The following is a 25,824-nucleotide window of genomic DNA, read 5'->3' as shown; positions in this document are numbered from 1 at the left end:
ACCCTACCCACTGACCATCCTCCACTGACCACTCGACGCCCCCCACTGACCACCAGACTCCCCCCACTAACCACACTCCCACTGACTACCCCCCACTGGCCACCTGAACTCCCCCCCACTGACCAACCCCCCCACTAACTACCCAACCCCTCCCACGGAAGGTCAGGTGAGAAAGATGTGGCTGCATTTCAGGGTAAGTAATTACGAGCGGCATGGCAATTTGACTGTAATTGCCACTCCATGGAAGTTACGGTCCAGTGAGTCCTACAGATCATGTTCTGTGCAGTCATTCTCAGCAGCTGAGGAGAGAACCACCAGCATTTACCTTGGCTAAAAGGCATTGTGTATTATCTATGTTGTACCCATATAATTTGATCTGCATGAATAACTAAAATATATTTAATGAAAATGAATTTTCAACATACACAAATTTGGGTAGCTTTTCAACTCGCCACCCAGGCTTAAAACTAGCGCAGCCTTTTCCTCAACTTTGCACCTGGGAACTGAGTGTTCTTTAGGCACTCAATAAAGGAATATCAAAGCCATAATATTTTTTAGAATAAAAACGATTTCTCCAGGTCACTGCTTTCAAGAACCCCACTACCTCCACTCACGATTAGCCCTAATTCCATTACAATTAGACTCCAAGCTGACCTTGAGACCAATGTCAGACCTTGACTCCAGTCATGGCATTGTGGGGTTCCAGTTGCAGAGAAGAACATATGGTAGCAGCAAGGAGGGTATGGGCTGCAGAGTCAATGGCAGTGGCCTGTTCTTCATCTTGTAAATAGCAAAGGGTTGAAGTAAAGGAGAACATTTTTTTTACATGAGAAATTGAGCAAATGGAAGAGAGGGATATTTAGCAGTATAACAGTGGCAAATCTTAAAATTGTCCGTCCATTTTTCAGATACCGTGAACCCTTAGCAGTGTAACGTTTTGAATAAATTTCCATGTAACAGTTTGAATGCTGCACTAGATTCTATCTTTCCCTGTTTCTCTTCACTCGGATTACAGGAAATACATGCATTTTGAATATCCTGGTTACATGCAAACAACTTTCTGTAGTCTTCACTGTTTCCTTCCACTCCCATTTCTGACAGCATATTAATGTTGCCTATTTTATAAGACTTAGAATGTCACAGAATATTGTTAGTATTGGCACCTTTGAGTACTTTTTGATAAAATGTGTTAATGACTAGTGTACACAGACATTTGGTACTGCTTAATAATCTGCCTAAGAGCTTTTAAAAATGAAATATAATTTCATATTTATTTATACCCTTACAGTGTGTGTGTGTGCGCACTGTTGACTGGCAGAGATAGTTAGTGTCCTGAATTGTGTTGACTCGCAGAAGTAGAGCATAATGGAGATGGGATAGGAGGGGCAACAGCACCGCTTAGTGTTGGAAGCCTGTCAGGTAAGTACTGGTAAAGATTTCAGTTTAAAAGCACTCCTGGCATTTTAAAATGAAGATGTTACTCCAGTTATAGCAAAAATTTCGAGAAAATTGTGGCAGCGGACAAAAACATGTAGTAAACTTCTCATTCTACCCCAGTTAAAAAGAAAGAATTTGTATCAGAGAAGACCTGAAGCATTAACTTTGTTTCTCTCTGGACAGATGCTGCCTGACATGCTGTCTATTTCTAGCATTTTCTGTTTTTATCCCACATAAAGTGTGTATGCACATAGCTGCACTCCATTCATCGTGTGGAAGGATTGGCCCCAATATTTGCAAGGAGGAAAGGAGAGTGAGGTCCAGCATGGGGAAAACCCAACAACCAGGGACAGTAGGAGATCATTATAATTTTTTCTTCTGTTTCCAACCTGGCTGATGTCCAAATTGACTGCTTGGCCAGCTATAGGGTGGGAAAGCCAGAAGCAGGAGAACAGAGCTGGGGACCAATCAGGAGAGAAGGTGCAATAGATTGTGGTTTGGTGGGTAAGAAGAGAATAGAAATTGGGAGGGAGTACAATATTGTAGCTAGTGAGGGAAGAAGAGAGTGAAAATTAGGATGGAGGGAGCGAGAGATTGGAGCTTGATCAGAGGACAAGGCAGCAGAAATTGGGGGTGAGGAAGGATGAGATCAGGGCTTGGCACAGGGCAGGAGAAGAGGCAGGAATGGGGAAGAAGCATGTGAGAAATTGGCTTGGCATGGAGAGAAGAACCAAACCAGGTGGGAGGGAATGAGAGATTCGGGCTTGGTTGGGGGCAACGCTGAATTCAGGAGGGAGGGAGGGAGAGATCTTGGGGGGGGCAAGTAGGCACAGCGAGGATGGAGGGAACAAGAGATCAGGACTTGGTTGGACAGTGGGAGAAAGAGAGCAGAGATTGGAAAGGAGCAGTGAGAGAGCAGGGCTTGTTGGTGGAGAAGAATAGAAATCAAAAGAGAGCAAGTGAGAGATCAGGCTTGGTTGGGTAAGAGAACACAATTGGGAGGAAGGGAACAAAAGATTGTGGTTAGGTGGGGCAGTGGTGTGGGTGATATGGGAGCATGAGTAGATATCCAGAAATCAGCAATCAGGCTTAATTTATATATGTTAACTAAGTGCCCTGCCTCCAAGGCTGTGGGTTGGGGACAATTCCTCATTTTAAAATTTTTAACACTCTCTCATCCATTGCGGAGGGCAGTGGTTTAATATCAATGCCAATGTAGATCAGTGCACCAATGCAGAATAGTGCTTCCTTCATAAAGGTACTGTGCTGCATTTATGTAACTTTCATTTAATAACAAAACTTCAGTGCCCATTAGGTGTGAGAAAGAATCATCGGTTTGAATTTGGGTTATGGCTGCCTTTGTCTGTTTTGGTCATTGTGTACAGCCCTGTCTGATAAAGTAGAGAACACTTGTTTATGTCATGAAAGGGGTTGGACAACAAGACATGCTTAGAAATCTGTTTTTGCTGCTTGGGAGATAACCAATGTGAAGCTACAGCAAATAATGCTTTAGTTTCCTGTTATGGAAGACAGATATTCTAGTGACTTTTATTCTCGTCTGGAAAGGTCAGTGAACTGCATGCCTTGCCAACTGACCATCCTTACATAAAATGGGATCAGGACACCTAGACCTGAATTATTGCTCCGATTTGTACAAGAAGGCTGATAAATTGAGATTTAGATATAATGCATAGGAGATGAAGGAGAACAAAATAGAGAGCCACTATAATGAAATTAAAATTGTTTTTGGTTTTCAGAAATGTTTAGATTGCAAGAAAGCCTTAAGAAATCTAATCAAGAAGTAGATTTCCTTCAACAGCAAGTAAGAGAGCTACAGCTTTTATCAGACACAATTGCACGTCAAACCCATCAAATCCATGTTTTAGAACAGAAAGAAGCTGAACTCCAAATCAGATGTTGTGAATTACAGAAACATACACGCAGTAAGTGAGACTTTTGCTGAAGAACATTAATTAATTTATTTAAGATGTGACTGCCTTAAAAACTCAGCTGCCTAAACCTAAGCCCCCCAGCACACTGAGGTCATAGTGACCAACAATAATTTTGTGTATAAAAACAAAAAACTGCGATGCTGGAAATCCAAAACAAAAACAGAAATACCTGGAAAAACTCAGTAGGTCTGGCAGCATCGGCAGAGAAGAACAAAGTTGACATTTCGAGTCCTCATGACCCTTCAACAGAAGTTCTGTTGAAGGGTCATGAGGACTCGAAAAGTCAACTTTGTTCTTCTCTGCCGATGCTGCCAGACCTGCTGAGTTTTTCCAGGTATTTCTGTTTTTGTTAATAATTTTGTGTAATTATGTATACAAAGAATTGCAGCTGGGTTTGTTATTTCTGCACTTAGAAAACAGAAGTCAGAATGGCATTTAAACAGTGATATCTTCTCACCTGCTATAGCACTAATTAAAATACTGCAGAGCTTCAAATTTTAAAATCATACACATCTCAGCTGATGATTTATAAAAATAGCACAATTTTATTTCAAATATTTGTCCATGAAATTGCAATCCAGATCCCAATCAAAGGCTAAGATTAGCATTTTTGTACACAATCATTGCATTTTCAAAAATACATTCAAATAGTACTAAATTGGAAGATCTGTAATCTGTTCTATGTATGGATCTTGAACTGCTAATGTTGTGGTGCACACTTCAAAAATAATTTAGTTCTCAACACAAAAAAATCATTTGTTAGTGAAATTTTGTAGCGTGGGCAGCTGTTTAAAGTGGGAAATGATTTTCCAAGGCTATCGGTTTGGCTGGTCTTTATTGTGAAATTGATTTACTTCTAAGCCAGATATTGCAATAATAAAAATCACGTAACACTGCACTGGTGTTTCTGGTCCTGGAACTAATTCAGTTTCTATGTCCTCACAGCTGTTTGGCATTTAGAGCAAATAATGTCATATGCAAAATATTATTGAAATCCCCAGTCTGACCAGGGGCAACTTGCCCTGCTACTAGGATCCAGTGCAGAGTTTGCATCAAGGCCAACATTGTCCTAGTAACAAGTTATAACATTTATGTGTTATCCAGGCTGGTTGTAGTTATTTAGTATCTCACAAGATGTTCTGGCAGCTCATTTCAAAAGCAGAATAAACAAAAAGTGCAAAAAAGAATGGCACTGTATGGATTGCAAATACAGTCATTTGCGTACAGTTCTTAGAACCCGGAAATTGCATTCTTTAAAATGTTTTACATATTCTTTCAGGGAAATAAGGATGGAAATAGCAGGGTCTCTGGCCACAACCTTTCAACCTTCCTTGTATATGGGTGTGATGCCAGAGGACTAAAGGGTTGCAAATGTTAAAACCCTATTCATAAAAGGAAAAGTGATAAACCTAGTACCTGTAGCCCAGTTAACCTACCGCTGTGTTGTGGAAACTTCTAGAGACCATAATCCAGGACAAAATTAATTTTCACTTGGGAAAACAGGGCTGATTAATGACAGACAACATGGGCTTTGTTAAAGGCAAGTCATGTCTGTCAAGTTTGATTGAGTTCTTCAATGAAATAACGGAGAGGGTTGATGACAGTGGTGCAGTTAACATTGAGTATTTGAACTGTCAAAAGGTGTTCGAGTGCCATATAATGAATTTGTTGAAAAACTGAAGCTCATGGGATTAAAGTAGCAGCGGATACAAAATTGGTTATGTGACAAAGCAGAAAGTAGTGGTAAATAGTTATTTTTCAGACTGGAGAGAAGTATACATTGGTGCCCCCCAGAGTTCGCTGTTAGGACTGTTATGTGTTTTGATATGGCCACAAGGTGACCAACTATTGGGAGAAAAAATAAGGGACACTTGGAACATGCATGAGAATGGAGTGGGGGGAGGGAGAGATGTGGAAGTTGGGGGGTGAGAGAGACGTGGGAGCAGGGGACAGGAGAGATGTGAGATTTGGAGGGGTGGGTGCAGAGATGTGCTGGGAGCCACACTGCGCATGCTCAAATTAAAAACAGGCAGTCGTGAAACTCAAAGCATCTCCTCCCCCTGCTTTTATGGTCATAGAAACCACCACCCTCCCCCCAGTCACATGTCAGTGTCCCTTATTTGATTCCATAAGAGCTGGTCACCCTACTTCTCTTCACTTTGCTCCTTCTACCTGCACTGTGCTCCCTTTTTCCCCTCCCTTAGATCTTATGCTTTCCTTTCCCTGCCTTTATATATGGATCATGCTCTTCTCCCTCCCTTCTCCCCCCCACCTGCCATAACTGCATCATGTGCAGAAATGGCAGCGAGTTGAGCCATATTTGAACATTTAGTTGATTTCACAAGGCCTGATGTAGGTGTAATGCACCTGTACAGCAAGTGATGTCGTCCGACCAGAGGAGTCTTGTGCAAGTCACTGGACAGCTCAAAAACTGGAAATTAGTTTCCAACACCACTTTTCATTTTGTTTTGGTATATATTAATGATCTAGACAAGGGTATGGGTGGCTGAATTTGAAAGTTTGAAATTTAAGAGAAATATGAAATGATGCATTTTAGGAGGAAGAACAAAGAGAAGCAATATAAACTAAATACTACAATTTTAAATGGGGTGCTGAAACAGGGAGACCTGGAGGTTCATATGAACAAATGTTTGAATGTGGCAGGAGAAGTTAATGAGGCTGTTAAATATGTGTGCAGAATCCTCAGCTTTATAATTAGAGGTATGGACACCAATAATCACAGCAAATGTGGGGGGAGATGAGGTATATCAGCCAGGAAACCTGAAAGCATTGAGTCAAAGATCAGGATTAGGGAAGGAGATAGCCATGGAGATGTCCACTTGTGAGGATGGAAGCAGGTATATTTGATGGATTGGCGGGACGCACTCACGGCCCTCCTGGCATAGAACTAGTGCTGCAAAGGCACTTAACAGTTCCAACAAATTTTTTTTGCCCCCCCCCCCATCAGCTGCCAGATTTTCCGAGGCCAGGGATAATTTTGGATCACAGATAATATCTGAGGCACACAACCTCTGTAAAATATTTTAATGACCAAGTCACCTCCAGAAAGTAGGATGGTCAAACCCTCCTCCTCCACCCACCAACTCCCCCCCTCCCCCTCCCCCTACGCCCCCTCCCACTAACCCTCCTCAGCTAAGAGTATTTGGAGATCAATTGGCGTCAGGTTTCTGGTTTTATAATTTTTAACTCTAATCCATCTCCCCCCATGCCTGTCCTTAGCAGTTAAAATTCCTCCCATGGAGTACAAAGCAAGTAAGTTATCTTAAACCTTTATAAATTACTTATTAGGCCTCAGCTGGTGTATTTTGTCCAATTCTGGGCACCACCCTTTAGGTAGGATGTCCAAGTCTTGGAGAGAGTGCAGGGGAGACTTATCAAATTGATACCTGGAAGAGGGACTTTAATTATGTGCAGAAATTAGAGAAGCTAGGATTGTCCTCCTTACAGCAGAGAAAGTTGAGGGGAGGATTAATAGATGTTCAAAATCATTTGGCATTTTGATAGAATAAATAAAGTCTGTTCCCTCTTGTGAATGGTGGCCAGAGATCACAGATTTAGGATAATTGCTGCAAAAAGCAAGGAGAGATGAGAAGATTTTATTGATGCAGTGGGTTATTGTGACCTGAAATGTACTTCCTGGAAGGGAATGGAATAAATACTTGAAGGACTATGGAGAACGACCACGGGGGAGTGGGACTAATTTGATACCTTCAACAAAGAGCCAACCAAATGGCTTCCTTCTGTGCTGTGTCATTCTGTGCTGATGCTGATTTACTGATTTGTTATATTGGCCGGAATTTAATGCCTACCCAGGAGTGGCCTGGGAGTCAGGGGAGTGTATAATGGGGCGAAGGCTCAGGGTGAAAAGTTCATCACCTTCCTGATTCTCCCCAATAAGCCCTTGGCAGGAAGGGTCGAGGATGACCTTCAAGCCTGGAGGCCAGTTAAGAGCCTTAGCCACTGCCAGTGCTATTCAACCAGCAGCCAGGGGGCCATGCTATGTGGGCAAACCACGATATATACCCTGCGAGCATGCCAACAACCCTGAGGGGTGGAGGGGTCCCTTCGGCTCAGGCACCCAATGTGCTCCAGAGGGACCCACTAGTGGCAAGCGTTGCCCCTGGGGGGAAGACCCTACCCCTACCCCCCTCATTGGAGTCTGCCTGTCTGGCACCAGAGCCCATCTCACATATCCGTGTACTGGGGATCCAGCAACGATCCTTCTCCTGGAGCCTACTGCAGTATCAGCAGTGGCCACCGCTCCTGGTGGCGCTGCCAGTACTGGAGAGTGCTGGAATCTGATTGGCCAACAGCTCTTGGAGGCAGGACATACACCCTGCAAGACCCTGACAGAAGCCTGCAGACTGCCTGACTGGGATCAAATCCTGACACATCTGTAAATTGGCACAGTAGAATTGCTACTGTTGTGACCATAAACTTCTGCTCATTGTGTGTAGAAGTTAAGTTACAATGCAGCCTGTTCATACATGCTGTTTTTATTCATTGATGAGTTGAAATAGAATAAAATTTTGTATTGGGTGTCAATCAAAATTCTCTGCTCTGATGGTTATTTGGCGAATACCCAGTTACACAAGCAATTTAACGTTGTTACTTTAACTCCAAACCTCGCGGGTGCAATTTGTTGCCATAGACAGTTTTAAGATCTGAATTGGAAGTGCAAAGTTAGATAAATGTGCAAGATCTTGGAATGAGCTTTATTCTGCCACTTATACTTCTAGTTGTATTTGTAATGGTGTCAAAATTGCTATTTATTGCTTCCAACAGATCTAGAAAATCAGCTTAAGACTCAGCAGTTTAGTTTCCAAAAGACGGCAGAAGAAATGGAACAGTGCAAGGAGTTGTTACTGTGAGTGAAAAACTTGCATCTTAAATAATTTAGTGATACAGGAATGATAAATATAAGGATAAAATTCTCTTCTAATCAACTAATCATGATATTTAGAATTCATTTCCTAGCCTCAAACTGGCAGTAGATGTTTATGTTTTAGTAAACAGAAAAATTTGATATAAAGGGAGTGATTTAGATCTGTTCTTCACAAATAATAGAGCCAAAGTCAAAATGTTCTAACAAAGGTTGTGGTACATCAGTAATGGCCTTTGTTTGTAGAATTGAATATTTTTCACAAATAAATTTCCAGAATTTGGAATTGTTCGTAGTTACTTTTTAAAATTGATTTTCATTTAGAAATTTATAGTTCCCAGCCCATGCGATTTCCCAAAACATCACAATTTTGTGACTGTTATGAGGCTGTTTACTTTGTCAGCTGCACATGGAGACCATAACTGGTCTATCTACATTGTGTCCTCACTACTCACTGGCAAAAGATAAAAACTCTATAAATTTCTATAGCCAGTAAAAGAACTTAAGGGCTCATCGAGCAGCATTTATAGGATGTGCATTTCAGGAAATTGCAGATACACACCCATGATTCTCCTTTTAATATTAGTGGGCAGAGTTTTATGGGTTATATACTCACAAGTTCCAGCATGGTGTACTATGCACACAAAGGCCAGGCTTGGCGGGCGGGCCCAGGAGCAGTTGTGAAGCCGCCTGCGATCAGGCCCCGACATCAATTTCACATTGGCTGGCCAATTAATGGCCAGCCAGCATGAAACGTGCGCTGCTGGGGTGGGGGTGGGAGGAGGGTGAGTGCGGAAGTTTGCGCATGCGTGTGAATGCGAACAGTAAAAGCTCCCTTAGGCACAGAGCTGCCTCAGGGAGCTGAAGATTTAAAAACAGAAAAATAAAAAAATTACCACTGTTAAAAACATGTCTCCTCATGTGACTGTGTCACATGACCAGGGACATGTTATGAATGAAATTTAAAAGCTTTTATTTAATTTTTAATTGCTGTGGAAACCTCATCCCGGATGGGTTTCCTAAAAGATCCAAAGTATGCCTGCCTGCCAACCATAAGGTTGGATGGGCAGCGAAAAATTTCAGATAATTATTACTTTAATGGCCTTAATAGACCTGTTAATTGTCGACGGGCCTGCTGCCGACTCTGCGCGCCCGCCTGCTCAGCGCAAATTTCTGCCCATAGTTCCACTCTTGGAGCCTGGAATATAAATGAATAATTGTGAATTTTCATCCAAAATGGAATTATTCATGTTCCTCCTGGATTTTGTTTTCTAAAGTTAGAAAAGAATATGAAGGTAGCATTGTCTCCTATGTCCTTATATATATATTTATATATATATATATATATATATATATATAGTTTATTCAGTATTCTGTTGGAGTGTGCCTTTGGCTTATTGGTAGCAATCCCATCTCTGAGTCAGAAAGTTCAGGCCTCCAACCCGACTCCTTATAGTCTTGTGTCAATCCCCTCAATGCTTCTCATTCTCCCTTGATGCTGCAGAACTTAGTGGACTATCACTCCCTCCTCCCTCCTGGCCAATATAAGAAACTTTCTTCAAAGTGTTGCAGATTTTTGTAATAGACTCATTGGGCGGAATTTCCCGTGCACGCTGGTGGCGGGCATGATAGGTGGCATGAGCGGACAATATGACGCGATTGGTTTCATGCTGGTGGGAAGGCAGGTCACGATTGTCCGCTTAGCCTGCCAGATGGCGGGTCGTGTTTCCCACCATTAGTCATCGGGAACCTCATTGTAATACATCAGCAAATCATTATCAGGCCACCCGGCCTGGCTCTTGTGCCCCCGCTGGATCGTCCTGCCACATCGGCGGGAAAGCACGCCGACGTGTTCCACAACAGCACAGAGGGGACGTGCACTTGGCGGCTTGCACTTTGGGTGAACGGGAGGTGAGTGCACAGCAACATTCTGCAGAGCTGTTGCTTTGCAGGCTTCAGGGCTGTCGGGGGGTCGGGTTAAGTGCTGCCCTGCCTCTGAGGCGACTTTTGAAGGGGAGCATGGGGCAAGTGCAGCCCTGCTTCTGAGGCGACTTGTGAGGGTGGGGGGCAAGTGCAGCCTTGCCGTTGAGGTGACTTGTGAGGGGGGCAAGTGCAGTCTTGCCGTTGAGGTGACTTGTGAGGGGGGGCAAGTGCAGCCTTGCCGTTGAATATAGCACAGAAGCATTCGAGGTCGGGGGTTAGGGTGAGTGAAGGAAGTGGCCATGCATTTGGGAAACCTGCAGAAAGTGACCATTCCTCTGCAACTCAGACAGTTCAGGCACAGCCTCATATGATTGGGGTCGCGCTCCTAGTTTATCTGCCCACTCAAGCAATGCAGAAGCATCAAGGTGTCACAAAGTTCTCCAGAGCTCCCGCCCCCAGCACATACTGTAAATTCATGAGCACTTTAGTGGACAGCAGGGTAGTTGGACTGCACATGTTGTACAATCTCCTCGTTAAAGCTGGCCTGGTAGCTGTCACTGCTGGAGGCATTCACAGCCCCTTGCAATATCAGCATCCTGGTTTGGACTAGCCTTCCCCATGGTTCAAGCTAACAGGGCATGCAGCGCAATAATCTCTGGCCATCCAAGTGGTGGCCAGCACTCTCCGGGAAGCGTTAAGGGGCCGTCACACTTAACCAGGACAGGTTCTTAGTACACCCTTGCTAACCACATGTCTCTCTCTTTCATCCTGATGATCCTGAGGAGTACATCATGATCATGGAACCTGATGAACTAGCTGTATGCCTGATGGCTTGCAGAACGTGAGGAAAACGGAGGAGAGAGCGACTGAGGCTCCTGGCTGTGCAAAGGCAGGAGCAGCAACCTCATGAAGAAGGGGAAGCTGGGGCTCTCGCACACGTTGCCCAAGAGCCACAGCAAGCCGTCGCAGGCCAGCGCCTAGTGATGCCCAGGGTCTGTAGACACCATCTTTCATTCCTGCAGATGACTGAGAACCAGTGTTGCCGAAGACTGCGCATGTCTAGCGAACTGGTTGCTCGCATCTGCCAGTTACTGCAGGATTTGGCCCCATGGGGACATGGAGGACATCCACTGCCAGTGGCTGTGAAAGTGACCGTGGCACTCAATTTCTATGCCAGTGCCTCCTTTCAGGGCTCCACAGGTGACCTCTGTGGGATCTCTCAAGCCTTCATCCACAAATGCATCCATGAGGTTACGGATGTTATCTTTGCGAGGGCTCAGAACTTTGTGCATTTCACCCGGGACCAGGACAGCCAGGATGCAAGAGCGATTGGATTCGCCCAGACCTTGGGTTTCCCACAGGGGCAGGGTGTGATTGACTGCATTCACATGCTGCTCAGATCTCCATCGCAACACACAGTGAACTACATCAACTGCAAAGGGTTCCATTCGCTGAATGTGCAGCTGGTATGTGACCACCAGAAACGCATCCTGCAGGTGTGCACACGGTTTCCAGGGAGTGTGCATGATGCCTACATCCTCGGTTGGTCACAGATCCCTGGAGTCTTGCAGGGGTGGCTCCTCGGCGACAAGGGCTACCTGCAGAGGCTGTGGCTGATGACACCCGTGCGGTGGCCTCAGACTGCAGCAGAGCAACGATATAATGAGGCTCATGCTGCAACTTGCAACTTGGTGGAGCAGACCATCGGGATGCTGAAGATGAGGATCTGGTGCCTGGTAGAGTCCACAGCGGGTGTCATGCATTGCTGTCACCTGCAGCACCCTTTACAACCTGGCGCTCCAACGGAGAGATGAGGTGGCTGAGGAGGAGATGGAGGAGCTGCACCTCTCCTCCGATGAGGAGGATGTCGATGGGGATGAGGCTGAGGAGATCCTCGGAGGCAACGATGACAGGGATGAGGCCCTTACACTGGCTAGTAGGCATGCTCGGGAGGCCCTCATAGCTGCAGATTTGTGGAAGATGATGACAACATGCGGTGAGCTAACCCCATGGTTCCTTACATCGTGTTTGTGAACTTTTGACTCCAGTCTGGTTTATGGCAGGGCAAATACCCTCTGTGAGAATGCTCCTGTCATGGAGACACGGTGGAGGCTCTAATAGTCGCTTGATTGCAGGAGGTTGATGACGGCATACATTGAGGGCATTCCATATATCTTCACACAGCCTTGAGAATGTCTGTCTCTTGTCTGGCCGAGGGCAGCTTGCTTGCGCTCTGTGATCAGGGTCATATCATACGGATGTAGCCATGAAACTTTAGAAGACCTGATGCTTTGCCTGCCTTCAGCACCTGAGCCCTTCAGGAGTGGAGCACAGCATCCCCCAGTGGTCACAGATGCTGAAGAGATGGGGACCAGCCCCTCCTTAAAGGTGCTGAGAGCACTCCAAGAGAATGAGAGAACTCTGTGGCACCTGCCCATTATATTCTAGCAGCAATGACAAGCAGGCATCAGTAATGTCTCCAGGGATTGTGAGGCCGGGCCATCACTTTGGCCTGAAGGCTGCACAGAGCACAGGGAAGAGGCCCTGGACTGAGACACCTGCCTTTATCTTGTGCAGAAAGGTTACACATTGAGTGACAAGAACACTGCTCGTCGGAACAAGGAGCCATAGGCAAGGAGACATTCTTGAGAGTTTATTGACAATAGCGAACAGCATGTACCAATGATTAATGCCCATGCCCAGACTGTGCAACTAATTCCCCTCAACTGTCCTAACCCTGCCGCTACGTCTTGGTGCTCCCCGGACATCCACAGGAGGCTGTCTGTGATGACTTTGGGATAAGCCCTCTGGAGGGCTGAGGCTTGGAGGGCCCCGGCCTGCTTACAGGGTCCTGCTGTGTGGCAGTGGCACCCTCCTTGGCCTGTGGAGCTACAGCTGCTGAAGTCACAGGAAGAGGGGCGTCAGATGGGCCGGACACTTTCGGAGTCACCTGGATGGATGAGCCCGGAGTGTGCACCAGCGGATTCTCCTCCCTAAGGGTCCCCAGGTCGAATCCATGAGGAGCAGGGGTAGCTGGAGTGAGATCGAGCTGCCCAGCACCCCTCTTGTGTACTCACTGTTGGAGGCCAATTATGGCATCAGCGATGGAGTTGAGCCCGCAAAGCAGTGCAGGAGCGAAGTCTTGGACTAAGACCTCCATGGTGGCCCCCATCCTGCTAGTGTTGACCTCGGTGCATTGGCATGCCGGCGCTATCACCTCAGACTGAATGTGGGTGAACTCCTCCATTGTGCCTTGCAATCTGAGGAGTGCAGTGGACATTTCTTCCTGATGTTCCCGAGCTTGCCTTTGCAGCTCCAGCAACTGTGACATGACCCAGTCCAGAGGCTTGTCATCTGACTTGGACTCAGCAAATTTCTGGCCTCCAGCAGTCCTCCGAGTGCAGGACACTAGGGAAGTCCCTGCCGCTGCCTGCAGTGGAACAGACAGTGCAATGTGCTCACCAGATTGTGATCCCGGGGCTGCTCTAAAGCTAGGCCCCACAGAGGCGTGTGTCACTGTGCTGGTGGAGGGTGTGGGTGAGCACTATGATGGGACTTCAGGGAGGGTGCCTCTGGATTCCTCTCCAGAGGTTTCTTTGGGGCTTGATTGGAGGCTCTGGGTCATGGACTCTGTCGGCTGTTTGGCAGATGTGCCTGCGAAAGCAAGAAGAGATAATTAGTGCACGGCAGTGGTCTGTGCAACAGGACACGTCACTCCCAGCTTGGTTGTCTGATGGATGTTGCACTGCTGGATCCTCACTTGGTAGAGCAGCGCCAACCTCACCGTCAGCACAGGACCGGCCCAGATCCTCGCTGGCCAGCTGGATGGCTCTGTTTTCAAAGTCCGTGAGGATCCTGATTTCGGGCATTCTGCCACTGGCCTGCGACCTCTCTCTCTTGTTGTGTGTCAGCTTGTCCTGCATGCATAGAGATGGAGAAAGTGTAAGCAGGAAGCCTGCCTGGCCAGATGACAAATGTGCCTGGCCTGTGCAGGTGGTGAGTGGTCCCATGGACGGGATGAGGACAATGATAGTGAGTGTGAGAGAGTGAATTGTGATGTCCTTTGAACTGGCAGTGAGTGAGGGCCCTGTGGATGTGTGATGGGCTTGTGGAGCGTGTGAGTTGAGAGTGATGAAAAGAGTGACTTACCCTGGCAGAACAGAGGAGATAATTCACCCTCTTGTGGCACTGGGTGGCTGTCCTCTTCTGAAGGGCGTTGGCGCTGACAACCGCTGCCGCCTCCCAAGCTGGATTGGTCATGTTGATGCCCATCCTGCAGCCAGAGCGGGGGTACAGGACATCCCGACGGGCCTCCACGGCATCCAGCAATCACACGAGGGACCCGTCATTAAACTGGGGGGGCTGCAGTCTTCTTGCCTTTGAGGGCTATGTCTCCCAGGCAGCAGTGGTGAGCTGAAAGCAATGAACACTATGCTTACGACTGGCCTTTAAACATGGCTTTGTCAGCGGGCAGCATGCTGTTTTACCTGCCCACTATTGCAGTTAGAGCAAATTTGGGAAAATTCCACGCATTCTTTTTCACCATCATTTCAATTATATAAATTGAAAATGTCTCCACTGCCTGCACATGAATCAATGGTTCCTAATCTTCATTTTCAGAAGACTGTTGCACTAAGATCTAGGTCCCCAGGCTCATCCTCTGATAACAAGCAATGTCAGTACAGAGCAGTGGGAGTTAACTTGGTACTTTAATCTCAGTGTACAATCCTATGAAGTGTCTTCGGATGTTGTATTACTTACAAGCACTATATCAATACAAGCTGTTGTTTTGTTTACTCTTTCCAGAGGTTCTCATTTGTGTTAAGTCAATTTCCCTGACATCCAGCTCAAAAAATGTGAAGCGTCTATCTTTTGCACAGGATACACATTGAAAACAGTACCTTAACTTACTTTGAACACCTTTTTACTTTTGAATTATAGTCACTGTTTTTCTGACAAACATGTCAACCAATTTGAACATAGCCAAGTCCCACAAACAACAATGAAATGACCTGACAAACGGTTTAGTGTAGTTTTGGCGTATTTAACATTAGCCAGGAAATTGGGAGAGCTTCCCTGCTAGTCTTGGGATAGTGACATAGGATCTTTTATGTCCAGCTGCACAGGCAGATGGGACCTTGGTTTAATGTCTCATTTGAGAGACTGCACCTCTGTTGGTGCAACAGCACTTCAGTACTGGACTGAGGTGTCAGCTTAGATTATGTACTCAATTCCAGGAATGGAACTTGAGCCCATCACCTCCTGACTCAAGGCCAAGTTTGACACATTCCATTTTGTAATGAAGCTCAGGCCCTACTATCATGCTGCCTTCAATTTTATCATGTGGCACTACTTTATAAATGTAAGAGGAATCAACAGCATGAGAAAACCAAACTCCTTATTATGCATCACTTTAGATGAACAAAACAGAGACAAGGAAAAATTCTGTTTCTTGTGGTGGTATTTTCGACAAAATCTTTGCAAATTATTTTGTCTAGTAGTTCTCTTTGTTCCATCATGTTCAGTGGCGATGACAGCCGCAAGAGTCCAACGAATATTATGCCCATGCAATTGCAACAGCATTGGCTTTTGAAACTGCTAGTAGAGTTGAACTTAACTTTTCTTGTATCAGTCTGTGCTTCACATGAAGATAGTGCAGCTGTTGAGTTTTTCTTTCTCCTCCCCCATTTATTATAACATTAAAAATATCAGCGATGAGAAAAATCCATTCAACACATCAAAGTTCATTCCTGTGGCCAGTGAACCAACATAAGTTGCTGCTATATCCCATTTGATCCAAAAGCTGGCTATGGTTGCAACATTTGCCATGTTCAACTTAAAATCCCATTTACTTACTTATTTTGTAAATGAACAGCAAGCAAAAAATGTTCTTAAAGAATTACTGTAGATTTACAGAGTGTAGAAATAACTTAAAATGTACTACTTTGACCAAGCTTTTGGTCACTTGTCCTATTATCTCTTAATGTGGCTTAGTGTTAAGCTCTGTCTGATAATGCCCTTGTGAAGTGCCTTGGGGCATTTTTACTATGTTAAAGGCACTATATAAATACAAGTTGTTCTTATGAATCCACTGCACATATGTTATTTGCATGAAGCTGATGCCTTGTGTGAATACCAAATAAGATACTTAACAACTTGCCTCATCTTGTGTTAAGAACTTTTCAACCAAGGTTATGGGGAATGAGGCAAGATACACTTTCACAGCAGCTGTTATGTAAAGGACCTCTTTGTATGCTTTTTATGCATAAGAAAAATGCAAACACCATAAAATGCTCCACAAACATGTACACACCCTGATCCGGGAACATTTAATGGGAAATTATAGAAAGAACTATATTATGCCTGACCTGGGAGAACTACTGTCGACACTGACTCAAATACTCCAAAAATGTGTTCTGTTCTTCAGTTTACTGATTTCACTTACCTTATTAAAAACAATATTTCCAAAATATTTTAATATACATAAGCCCACCCATGAGCAATGCTCGCAGGGGGCATCTATTGAGATAGGGCTACAGCACTGTAGAACTGGTTCCCTGACTTATGCTTTCTTCAAACACGGCCCCTTACTGGAAGCACCAGATTAGTAAATTTACCCTATTGTTTCAAGCAGCTAACCATCACAAACAAATAAATTGCAAGCTGAATCTGAAAAACTGAGAAATGTTAAAGAGAAAAACAGTTAATAGTTAACACTTTGTAAAAAAAATTACAATAGACATAGTACATACTAAAACAGTGTTTTAAATTGTAACTCCAGCTCTGTCTTGACAGCACTGTAGGTGTACCTACACCAGATGGACTGCAGTGGTTCAAGAAGATGGTTCACCACCACTTTCTCCAAGGCAATTAAGGATGGGCAGTAAATGCTGGCATTGCCAGTGATACTCAGATTATCTTTTCAATGCCTTGTTCCTTCTCATTTATACTAACTTACTGTGGTTCACATAGTCTTTTCCAACTAACTGTAAGGAGCATTCTATTATAAAGGGAGCAGATGGATCAGATCAGTGGAGAACTTTTAGATTCTACTATTTACTTTTGACTCCTCCAGAAATAAATTATGATTTTTTTGTTGCAATTGGGCATGGGGAGACTTGAAGCTGAACGCTAAGGATTACATGGGTTTCAGGTAAAGTTTCTGTCTAATGTGTAAAGAACCTGGCGACAATCGAAGAAGGGTGAGCAAAGCTTGAAAAAGGCTTAAAAGCTTAAAATTTACGGCACAGGAAGCATGGAGAGAAATTACATTTTAATGAGTGCGGATCGATACACCCTGCAGCCTGGGTCTGAGTTCAGCGCCATTACATATAGTGAACGCATGGCATCAGTTGTAAAAGAAAACAAATTAGCTACTCAAAACGATTCTCCAAAGGGAGGAAAGCAGTGAACTGACCAGCAGTGTACTTCCAGTGATCATTTTCACAATTTTGTGAAGTTTAGGAATGGCTACCAAAGAGGGTCAGTGACTGCAGCGGGGATCAGTGAAAAGCCTAATCAGCATCGGAAACTTCATTACTGCAATAGAAGTTTAAAAATTCCAGGCAAACCTCCTAATAGCTTCAAACAGCTATGGATTCCGAATTCACCTTGCCAGGCTGATTTGGACATATGGAAGGGCCAGATCAGACACAGAATTGGGCACTAAGGAGGAGGAGACTTTTAAGATTCATTATTACATCCAGATTAAACAATAAGTCAGAGGCTGAGCAAGTCAATACATTACTTGGAGCAATTGCTGATGATGTGATAGCAAGACAAGGTATAAATTAAATATCAGTCAAATTCAAGGAGGTCTTAAAAGCTTTTAATAATTATTTTAACCTGCGGAGTAACAAGATATTTGAAAGAACCAAGTTTAACAAAAGGGTTCAGAAACCTGGTGAACCCGTCAATACCTTTATCAATGACCTGCATTGACTGGCTGAAGGTTGTGAATACGGTGATCTCAAATCTGAGCTTATATGAGACCACATCATAGTTGGGGTAACCGATGGCACCTTTTCTGACCAACTGCAATCCATAAAAGACTTAACTTTGTAAAAGGCAATACAGCTAGTCAGACAATTAGAGGTCCGTCAGTAAAATAGAGCCATACTAAGAAGGGAAGATAAACCATGGCTCAGAAAGCCCCCAATGTCAGTACAACTTATTAGACAAGAGAATGCCAAAGACACTCCGGGGCAAAAAAGACCTTATGAAACAAAAGCTCAAGATGCCAGTAAGCCATGCCAGAGCTGTGGTGCCAAAAAGCCCCATAGGTATGAACGGTGTCCTGCAAGCACTGCAGAATGCTTTCATTGTAAAAAGTTGGGATACTTTGGAAAGATGTGCAGAACTAAAACCTCTAGGTACACAGAGGATCACGAGAGAATCTTCGCACATAAGGCCATCAATGAAATTGAGGAGTCTCACCAAAAAGAGGAACAACAATGCTTCCTATGCAAGATCAAAGATTCTTTCTGGAATGTGGACATTTGTGTCAATGGACACATCACTAATTTCAAATTAGATACAGGAGCAAGTGTAACACTCCTGTCCGATAAAGAACCATGGCTAGCTTGGTTCTTTCAAATATCTTGTTACTCCGCAGGTTAAAATAATGGCTTTTAAGACCTCTTTGAATTTGTTTGATATTTAGTTTATGCCTTGTCTTGCTATCACATCATCAGCTTATGGTTGAGGATAACTGAAACACCGTTATATGGTCCAGGAGGGATCAAACTACCAGTCGTAGGCACATTACAAGCAACGCTTCAATATGGGAACAAACAGATACTGGAAACATTATATATGCTTTACAACTAAGAATTCTGTCTTCAAAGTTGAAATGCCTGTGTCGACCTCAATCTCATCAAAACAGTAGAAGATGTCAACGTACTGACATCATCAGTAATGCTAAATCGAAGCCCCTGAAACCGTCTAACTGCTCTGATGACCTTGACTGGGACTTCAGTGCTGATATCTCGACATGCTTCCATGAGACTGAAAATCCAGCCTTTTTCCAAGAGGATGTCCAAGGATTGTAAAATAAATGTTCTTCCTGAAGTGGTACCAACCCATTTGGTCCAACGAGTACTTGAGTGCAACCATGACCCTTCATCACTCGGTGCATCGACAGAGTGGAAGACAAAACCCAGGCGATAGGATACGCTGGTACAATGCCACATTCATCGGACAGTGGTGACTCTTTGGTAAGCTCATCCACATCTATCCGTCACCAAAAGTGGTAGCCCAGGGTGTGCGCAGTCAAACAAGTCCAGAACCAGAGACAGAACCAAACCAGGCAATGTCCACCTCTTCCACGTTGGAGGACACTCGCCTTCCTGACACAACGGGGTTACTGAATTTGAGGGACAGCAAGATGTTGATCAAGTGCCCTCCTCAAGCTTCCTGTCTTGTCTACACAATTACCTCTGGAAGCAGCAACCCAGGATTCCCCAAAACCTCATGGACCAGAGGCTAGAAGTAGTCATTGCTCCAGAGGTTAAGAATGGTGGACAAAACCATCGAAAGGAACCAGGGTCAACTCAACAAAAAAGGATAAGGAACATAGTCAATGTAAAGAAAGGGATAAACCCACAAATCTGATCATGAGAGAGAAATAATGGATCGAGAGGTACAACAGCAAAGAGAGGAAGAAGAGGATCAAATTTAGATCCAGGTAAGAAAACATTCCGTTATACATTTGGGAGGACGAGATATTGAGAGTCGAACTGATAATGCACCAGATTCTGCGACTCTTACCGAAGGCCAGCCAAATGAAAGCAAAGAAATCCAAGGGGAGAATACTGATCGTCCAAGTCTCACAAGGACATGATCAGGAAGTGTTGTGAAACCTCCAGACTGATTAAACCTATGAAGCCTGAGACTTGTGGGGAGATCAGGTAGTATGTAAAATATATTTTGACAAAGACTTGGGGAGGGATGTAGTATTAGGATGTTCAGAGTTAATGTGTGGGACTGGAGAAATAGTACCGCCCACATGACGTAAGAGAGAATCACATGACTGTCGAGAAGGGGAAAGCTCATGGCTGAGACTGAGTAATACCTGTAGTCTTGTATATCTGTAAATAGTCATGTACTTACAGTAAACAGTAATTGTTCAGACATATCTATGTCTCCGCAACTGTTTCTTAGCTAGTACCAACGTAGAACATAAGGCAGTCATGTAAGGATATTCTTATATTTCACTTGTTGTTCTACTGGCATCAGCTGCATAGATTTCCTTCCAATATACTGAAGAAAGCTAAGCGACAACATTTTGTACAGCCTATTTGTCCATTTAGGAAGTTGCGGGTTCAAGATTTCTATCAGTACAACTAGTCCTAAGTTTCTGATCAAAAGCTCCTTAAAAGCTTTGATTTATGAAAATGCTAGGTTTAAAGTTTACATCATCTAAAGTACAGTCTTATAATTAACTGTTATACACCACAGAATACCCAAGTCACAAAGGCATTAGATCAAGACTCTATGCCTTCTCAGGTGGATGGCAAAGATTTTTTGGCAGTGTTTGAAAGGGAGCAAGGTAGTTTTAGTGTCTTGATCGAGGAACAGCAATAAAACAGATTATCAGGTCAAGTATCTCATTGCTTTTGTGGAAAATTGCTCAATGCAAATTGGAAGTCCTATTTCTCTTTATTATATCAATGACTACATTTAAAAAGCACTTAATTGACTGTAAGGCACTTGGCCTGCCCTGAGGTTATGAACGGGACTATTTAAATGCAAGTAATTTCCACCATAGCACCCCAAAGACTTATTCATATACCCCTACTCTTCCTCATCCACATGCTTCTCCTTAGCAATACTCCTCAGGCATTGGGTCAGCTTTCCCAATGTATGCTGTCGATACCCAGCTCTATTAATACCTTAATTCCACAACTGTGCTGTCTGATGTGTGAGCCGGAACTTTATGACGCTCTACTTAGCAAGGCCAAAGTTTCCATCAGTAACTCCCATCGTCCTTCATAGATTCTTTCTCTTGTGAATCATGAGCTAGGTTGAAATTCATATCCAATTCATCACAATCCTATGGATTTGCTAAAGTGTGCAGCTTTAAGAAACTTGTTTTAGTCAGCAGCCCTACACCCCTAACTGATTCCAGCACTGCTGGATTCATGTCGTTGACAACTCCAGATTCAATTTTTCCAATACTCTCCTCACGATCTTCAATCTACGTCACCAAGAAACTATCCCACATGAAGTCCTGCCTGGCTATCATCTTGACATTGCCTCCATCCACTCGCTTCCTGTTGCTCACTATATTTACTTCAAAATCTTTCTTCTTCTCTTCAAAACTCTTCATGGTATCGCTTCTCTCTACCTCTGTAACCTTCACCAACCCTGCTTATACTTTCTTCTAATCCAACTCTGGTCTACTGTGCATTCCCTGCCGCACTCTGTTATCCATCTTGCTTGCACATTCTGGAATTCTCAATAGACCCAATTCAAGTACACTTTTGGCCTCTCTCCCACTTTCCTTCCAACTTCTGCTAAGGTTTTATTCCCAATTGTGAAACACCTTGGAATGTTTTGTTGCATTAAATTAAATTTAATTTGCTGTGGTTGTTAAAGTGGAATATATACTATCTTGGTAACATTTGTGGAGTTTACAGTGAGATCATTACTATTCTTTGAAAGTTAATGGAAATTCTTCTTTATCAATTGTTTTAAAATCATTAAAATATGTTTGTTAACATACTTCCATTATTGAATATTAAATATAATCTACCAACTGTACAAAATCTGCATCACTTAACAGCAGCTTCTGTTGGTGGCTAGATTTCTTGAAGTTTTGCACTGCATTCAAACATTGCTGTCATGAGTTATGATGTAATCAACCTTCCCCACCCAACTTAATGATAGTCTTGTTGTACATTACTTTTTGTTCCTCTGTAACTTGAAGCAAAGTAAATCCCAGGATCACTGCAAGTTAGATCTTGTGGTATATATGAGGGAGTTTTCTGTCTGTGTTTCAAGCCTGAGTATGAACAGCCTTGTTCATGCTTGTGGAATGCTTATATAAAAGAAACAAATGAACGACTTGCATTGCTATAGTGCCTTTCACAACCACAGGATGTCTCAAAGCACTTTATAGGCAGTGAAATGCTTTTTCTGAAGTGTAGCCACTGCTGTGATATAGGAAAAATGGCAACCAATTTATGCATAGCAAGCTGCTACAAACAGTAGTGTGAAAATGGCCAGATATCCTGTTTTTGTGTTATTGAGGAATAAATATTGCCAAGACACTAGGGAATAACCCTCCTGCTCTTAGTCGAAATGGTGCCATGGGATCTTTTACATTTACCTGAGTGAACAGGTGGGGCCTCGGTTTAATGTTTCAATTGAAAGACAACACCTCGACCAGTGCAGCCCTCCCAGCCTTGATTTTCTTTTTGTGCTCAACACCTGGAAAGGAACTTGAACCCACAACCTTCTGACTCAGAGGCAAGAACGCTATGAACAGATCCATGGCTGACACTATAATAAATAATAAGAAATTCTTAGATTTGTTTATATATTAAAGAATAACAGATCATGGATTATTTATTTATTTATTATTCATTCATGAGATGGGGACGTCACTGGCTAGGCCAATGTTTATTGCCCATCCCTAATTTCCTTTGAGACCATTTCAAAAGGAATTTAAGGGTCAACCACAGGGCTGTGGGTCTGGAGTCACATGTAGACCAGACCAGGTAAGGACAGCAGATTTCCTTCCCTAAAGGGCATTAGTGAACTAGATGGGTTTTTTATGACAATCAACAATGGTTTCATAGTCATTATTAGACTTTGAATTCCAGATTGAATTCAAATTTCAACATCTGCCATAGTGGGACTTGAACCCTGGGTCTCCAGATTGCTACTCCAGTGACAATACCACTATGCTGTTGCTCCCCCCAATATATTGTAAAACAATTAGACAGACTGTGGGATTAAGATAACATTAGTTAATTGCTCAAGTTTTACTTTGTAGAAAGAAAAATGAAAAGATACACATGCTGGAAATTTGAAATTTAAACAAACAATGCCAAAAACAAACAGTTCTGTCTACATTTGAAAAGAGAAAATGCAAATTAACAGTTACCTTAACTGCTTGATGGGACAAATGATGCGGCCTTCACCAACTGTTGCATCACTGTGCCTGTTTCTTACATGGTGGACATTTAAGCCTGAAGCCTACAAAGCATCCCCTGCACACAGCCTGCAGAACATAACCCAAAGTATGCTGGACTCATTATAAAAGCCTGCTTCCAGTGCAAAAGAGATGTGATACCCATAATTTACATGCTATACATACATGCTGTCGGCTAAAATGATGCTGCAAGGGAGACCTCTTCCAGTTGGGTCCTTGCTCTTAAAAGTACTTTTAGCAAATCTGTTTACAAGCCACTCTTTCTCTACACCAGTCATACGAGAGAGACTGAGAGACATCACAATGTACAGATATCTGCTTGAGAGAGAGGGGGAGCTGGAAAACACCAGTCAGATATCTCAGTGAAAGAGAGGGACTGAAAGATACCAGTTAGTGTACAGATATCTCCCTAAGAGAGAGGGACTGAGTATTTTTCAAGTGACACCAGAAAACCACTATATCTCAGACAGAAGATTCCACTTTATGAAAAAGAATTGCCACAAATTACTACCTGATTTGTGCTGCACAACCATTAGCTTTGGAAAAAGAGCACCTTACGCTTAACGTCCCTGTAATTTTCTCTTTCTGTATCAGATTTGGCATTGAATTCACCCTCTCTTAATTCACCCTCCTTCTCAGTCCTTTCTCTGTTTATTTCTGAATCCTCAGGTTAAAAAAATACACTATTTGTCCTGTTGTTCACCAAGATCACAGATGGCCTGTTTCCCTTGCCACACTATTACCTTCTTGCATTTCCAGCAAGTTTGTAGGCAACTTTAAAACAAAATCTAAACATGAAATTGTAGTTTTAACTAATGGGGCAACTGCATGATACCACTCTTACATTGTTAATACCACAGTTCATTAATATAAATAAAATGCGTGACAAACTGTTGGGCATGAATACTTTTTAAACACATTCTGTTCTGAAAATAACAATATGCTGTTGCATGAATGGCTTTGACTAGCCTTGTGACATTTTGAAGGAGTTCGAGTGCCTTCAACTAATGATGTTCCTATTAAAAACAAATTGAGATTCATTTGTTTATATCAACAACATATGGCATAAGCATTCAGTATTTGCCCAGTATTTTTCATAGTGCAATTTTAGACACAATACTTTAAATCTGCACTGTTATTAGTTAAAGCTGTTCTGTAGGTACGGTGTAACAACTGTAACTTACATTTATATAGCATCATTAATGTAGTAAAATGTCCCAAGATGCTTCACAGGAGCATAATCAGACAAAATGTGTATCAAGCCACATGAGGAGACATTAGTACAGATGATCAAACATTTGGTCAAAGAGGTAAATTTTAAGCAGTGCCTTAAAAGAGGACAAAGAGACAGAGACAACAAGGCTGGTGGCAGTGGGGGGGGTGGTGGGGGGGCGATGGTGGGGATGGGGGGGGTGGGTGGCAGGGCGATATTGCGTGGAGGGGGGCCGTGGAATTCCAGACCTTCAGGTATAGACAAATGAAGTCATGGTTACCAATGGTAGGGTGAAGGAGGTAGGGGATGCCACAGGAGGCCAGATTTGGAGAAAATCAGAGTTCTAAGAAGATAATGCCAGGCCTGCAAATCCAATTCCTGTATGGGATTGCCATTCACTCCCCTGACATCCCGCCTGGAGTTAAAATCTGCCTGCTAGTCTCTGATTTTGAGTTGATGCTTATTTAAAAAGAATGGATGATGCCAAATTTAATCATCATTACTTTTATATCCACACAGGAATAGATCAAGGGAAACAGCAGATCTTCTCTCATGGATAACAAAGCTGGAGTGTGCACATGAAGAGGGAGAATCCAGGTAAGTGCTGTTGGCTTGCATTTGCTGTTGTGCAATACTGCTATTATGCCCAGAAGGTAATTTCAACTGCTGATATTCTTTATATTATCACAGACATCACAAAGAAATGAAAGAAAAAGAGGAAAAGTGGCTGCTTTGTGAAAAAAAGTGTAAGAGTTTAGAGGAACAGTTAGAAGTGAAAGTGTGTAAGGAATCAGAAATACAAAACCAATCATCACATTCACGAAATGAATTGCTGACTCTAAAAACTGCCCTAAATCAGGCAGAAGAGAAGCTAGCTGCATTGAAACAAGAAAGGTAAGACAGATGATGTTGCTGTTACAAAAGAACATTTGAAATGAAAAATGAGCATTCAGATCATGACCTGTCACTCTTCCCATCAAAATAACCTCGACCGTGGTGTCTACCCTCCTCCGTTAACACCCCTGTAATGTCATCCATGGGATTCTAACATCTATTCAATTTTCCATTCATCTACCTACCTACTTATTGTAAAACTTCCTACAGAGAACACAAAACAGTATGATTTAAATTTCCCCTACAGATATGCCACAAAAATGGCATTGCCTAAAGTTCAGCAACAATTTTCATCTTGGAGGTGGGAATCGTGAGTTAGGTCATTCCTGATGTTGCAATCCTG

At 43.3% G+C, this 25,824-nt stretch overlaps 1 protein-coding gene across 2 annotated transcripts in view; it reads left to right on the top strand.

The window, feature by feature from the left end:
• Window positions 1-25,824, top strand: part of lekr1 (Leucine-, glutamate- and lysine-rich protein 1) — a 284,281-nt gene that overhangs the window by 186,523 nt on the left and 71,934 nt on the right. For both annotated transcript variants that reach the window (XR_013579595.1, XM_078563804.1), the window contains exons 6-9: window positions 3,195-3,380; window positions 8,196-8,277; window positions 25,107-25,184; window positions 25,278-25,481. Coding sequence is in view for 1 of the 2 variants with exons in the window: in XM_078563804.1 (XP_078419930.1) it covers window positions 3,195-3,380; window positions 8,196-8,277; window positions 25,107-25,184; window positions 25,278-25,481 (550 nt within the window). In the remaining variant the exon portion in view is untranslated. The remainder of the gene's footprint in view (window positions 1-3,194; window positions 3,381-8,195; window positions 8,278-25,106; window positions 25,185-25,277; window positions 25,482-25,824) is intronic.

This window comes from Cetorhinus maximus, chromosome 19 (assembly GCF_964194155.1).
Source record: "Cetorhinus maximus chromosome 19, sCetMax3.hap1.1, whole genome shotgun sequence".
NCBI classification, from domain to species: Eukaryota; Metazoa; Chordata; class Chondrichthyes; order Lamniformes; family Cetorhinidae; genus Cetorhinus; species Cetorhinus maximus.
This window is presented reverse-complemented; position numbering and strand designations above follow the sequence as displayed.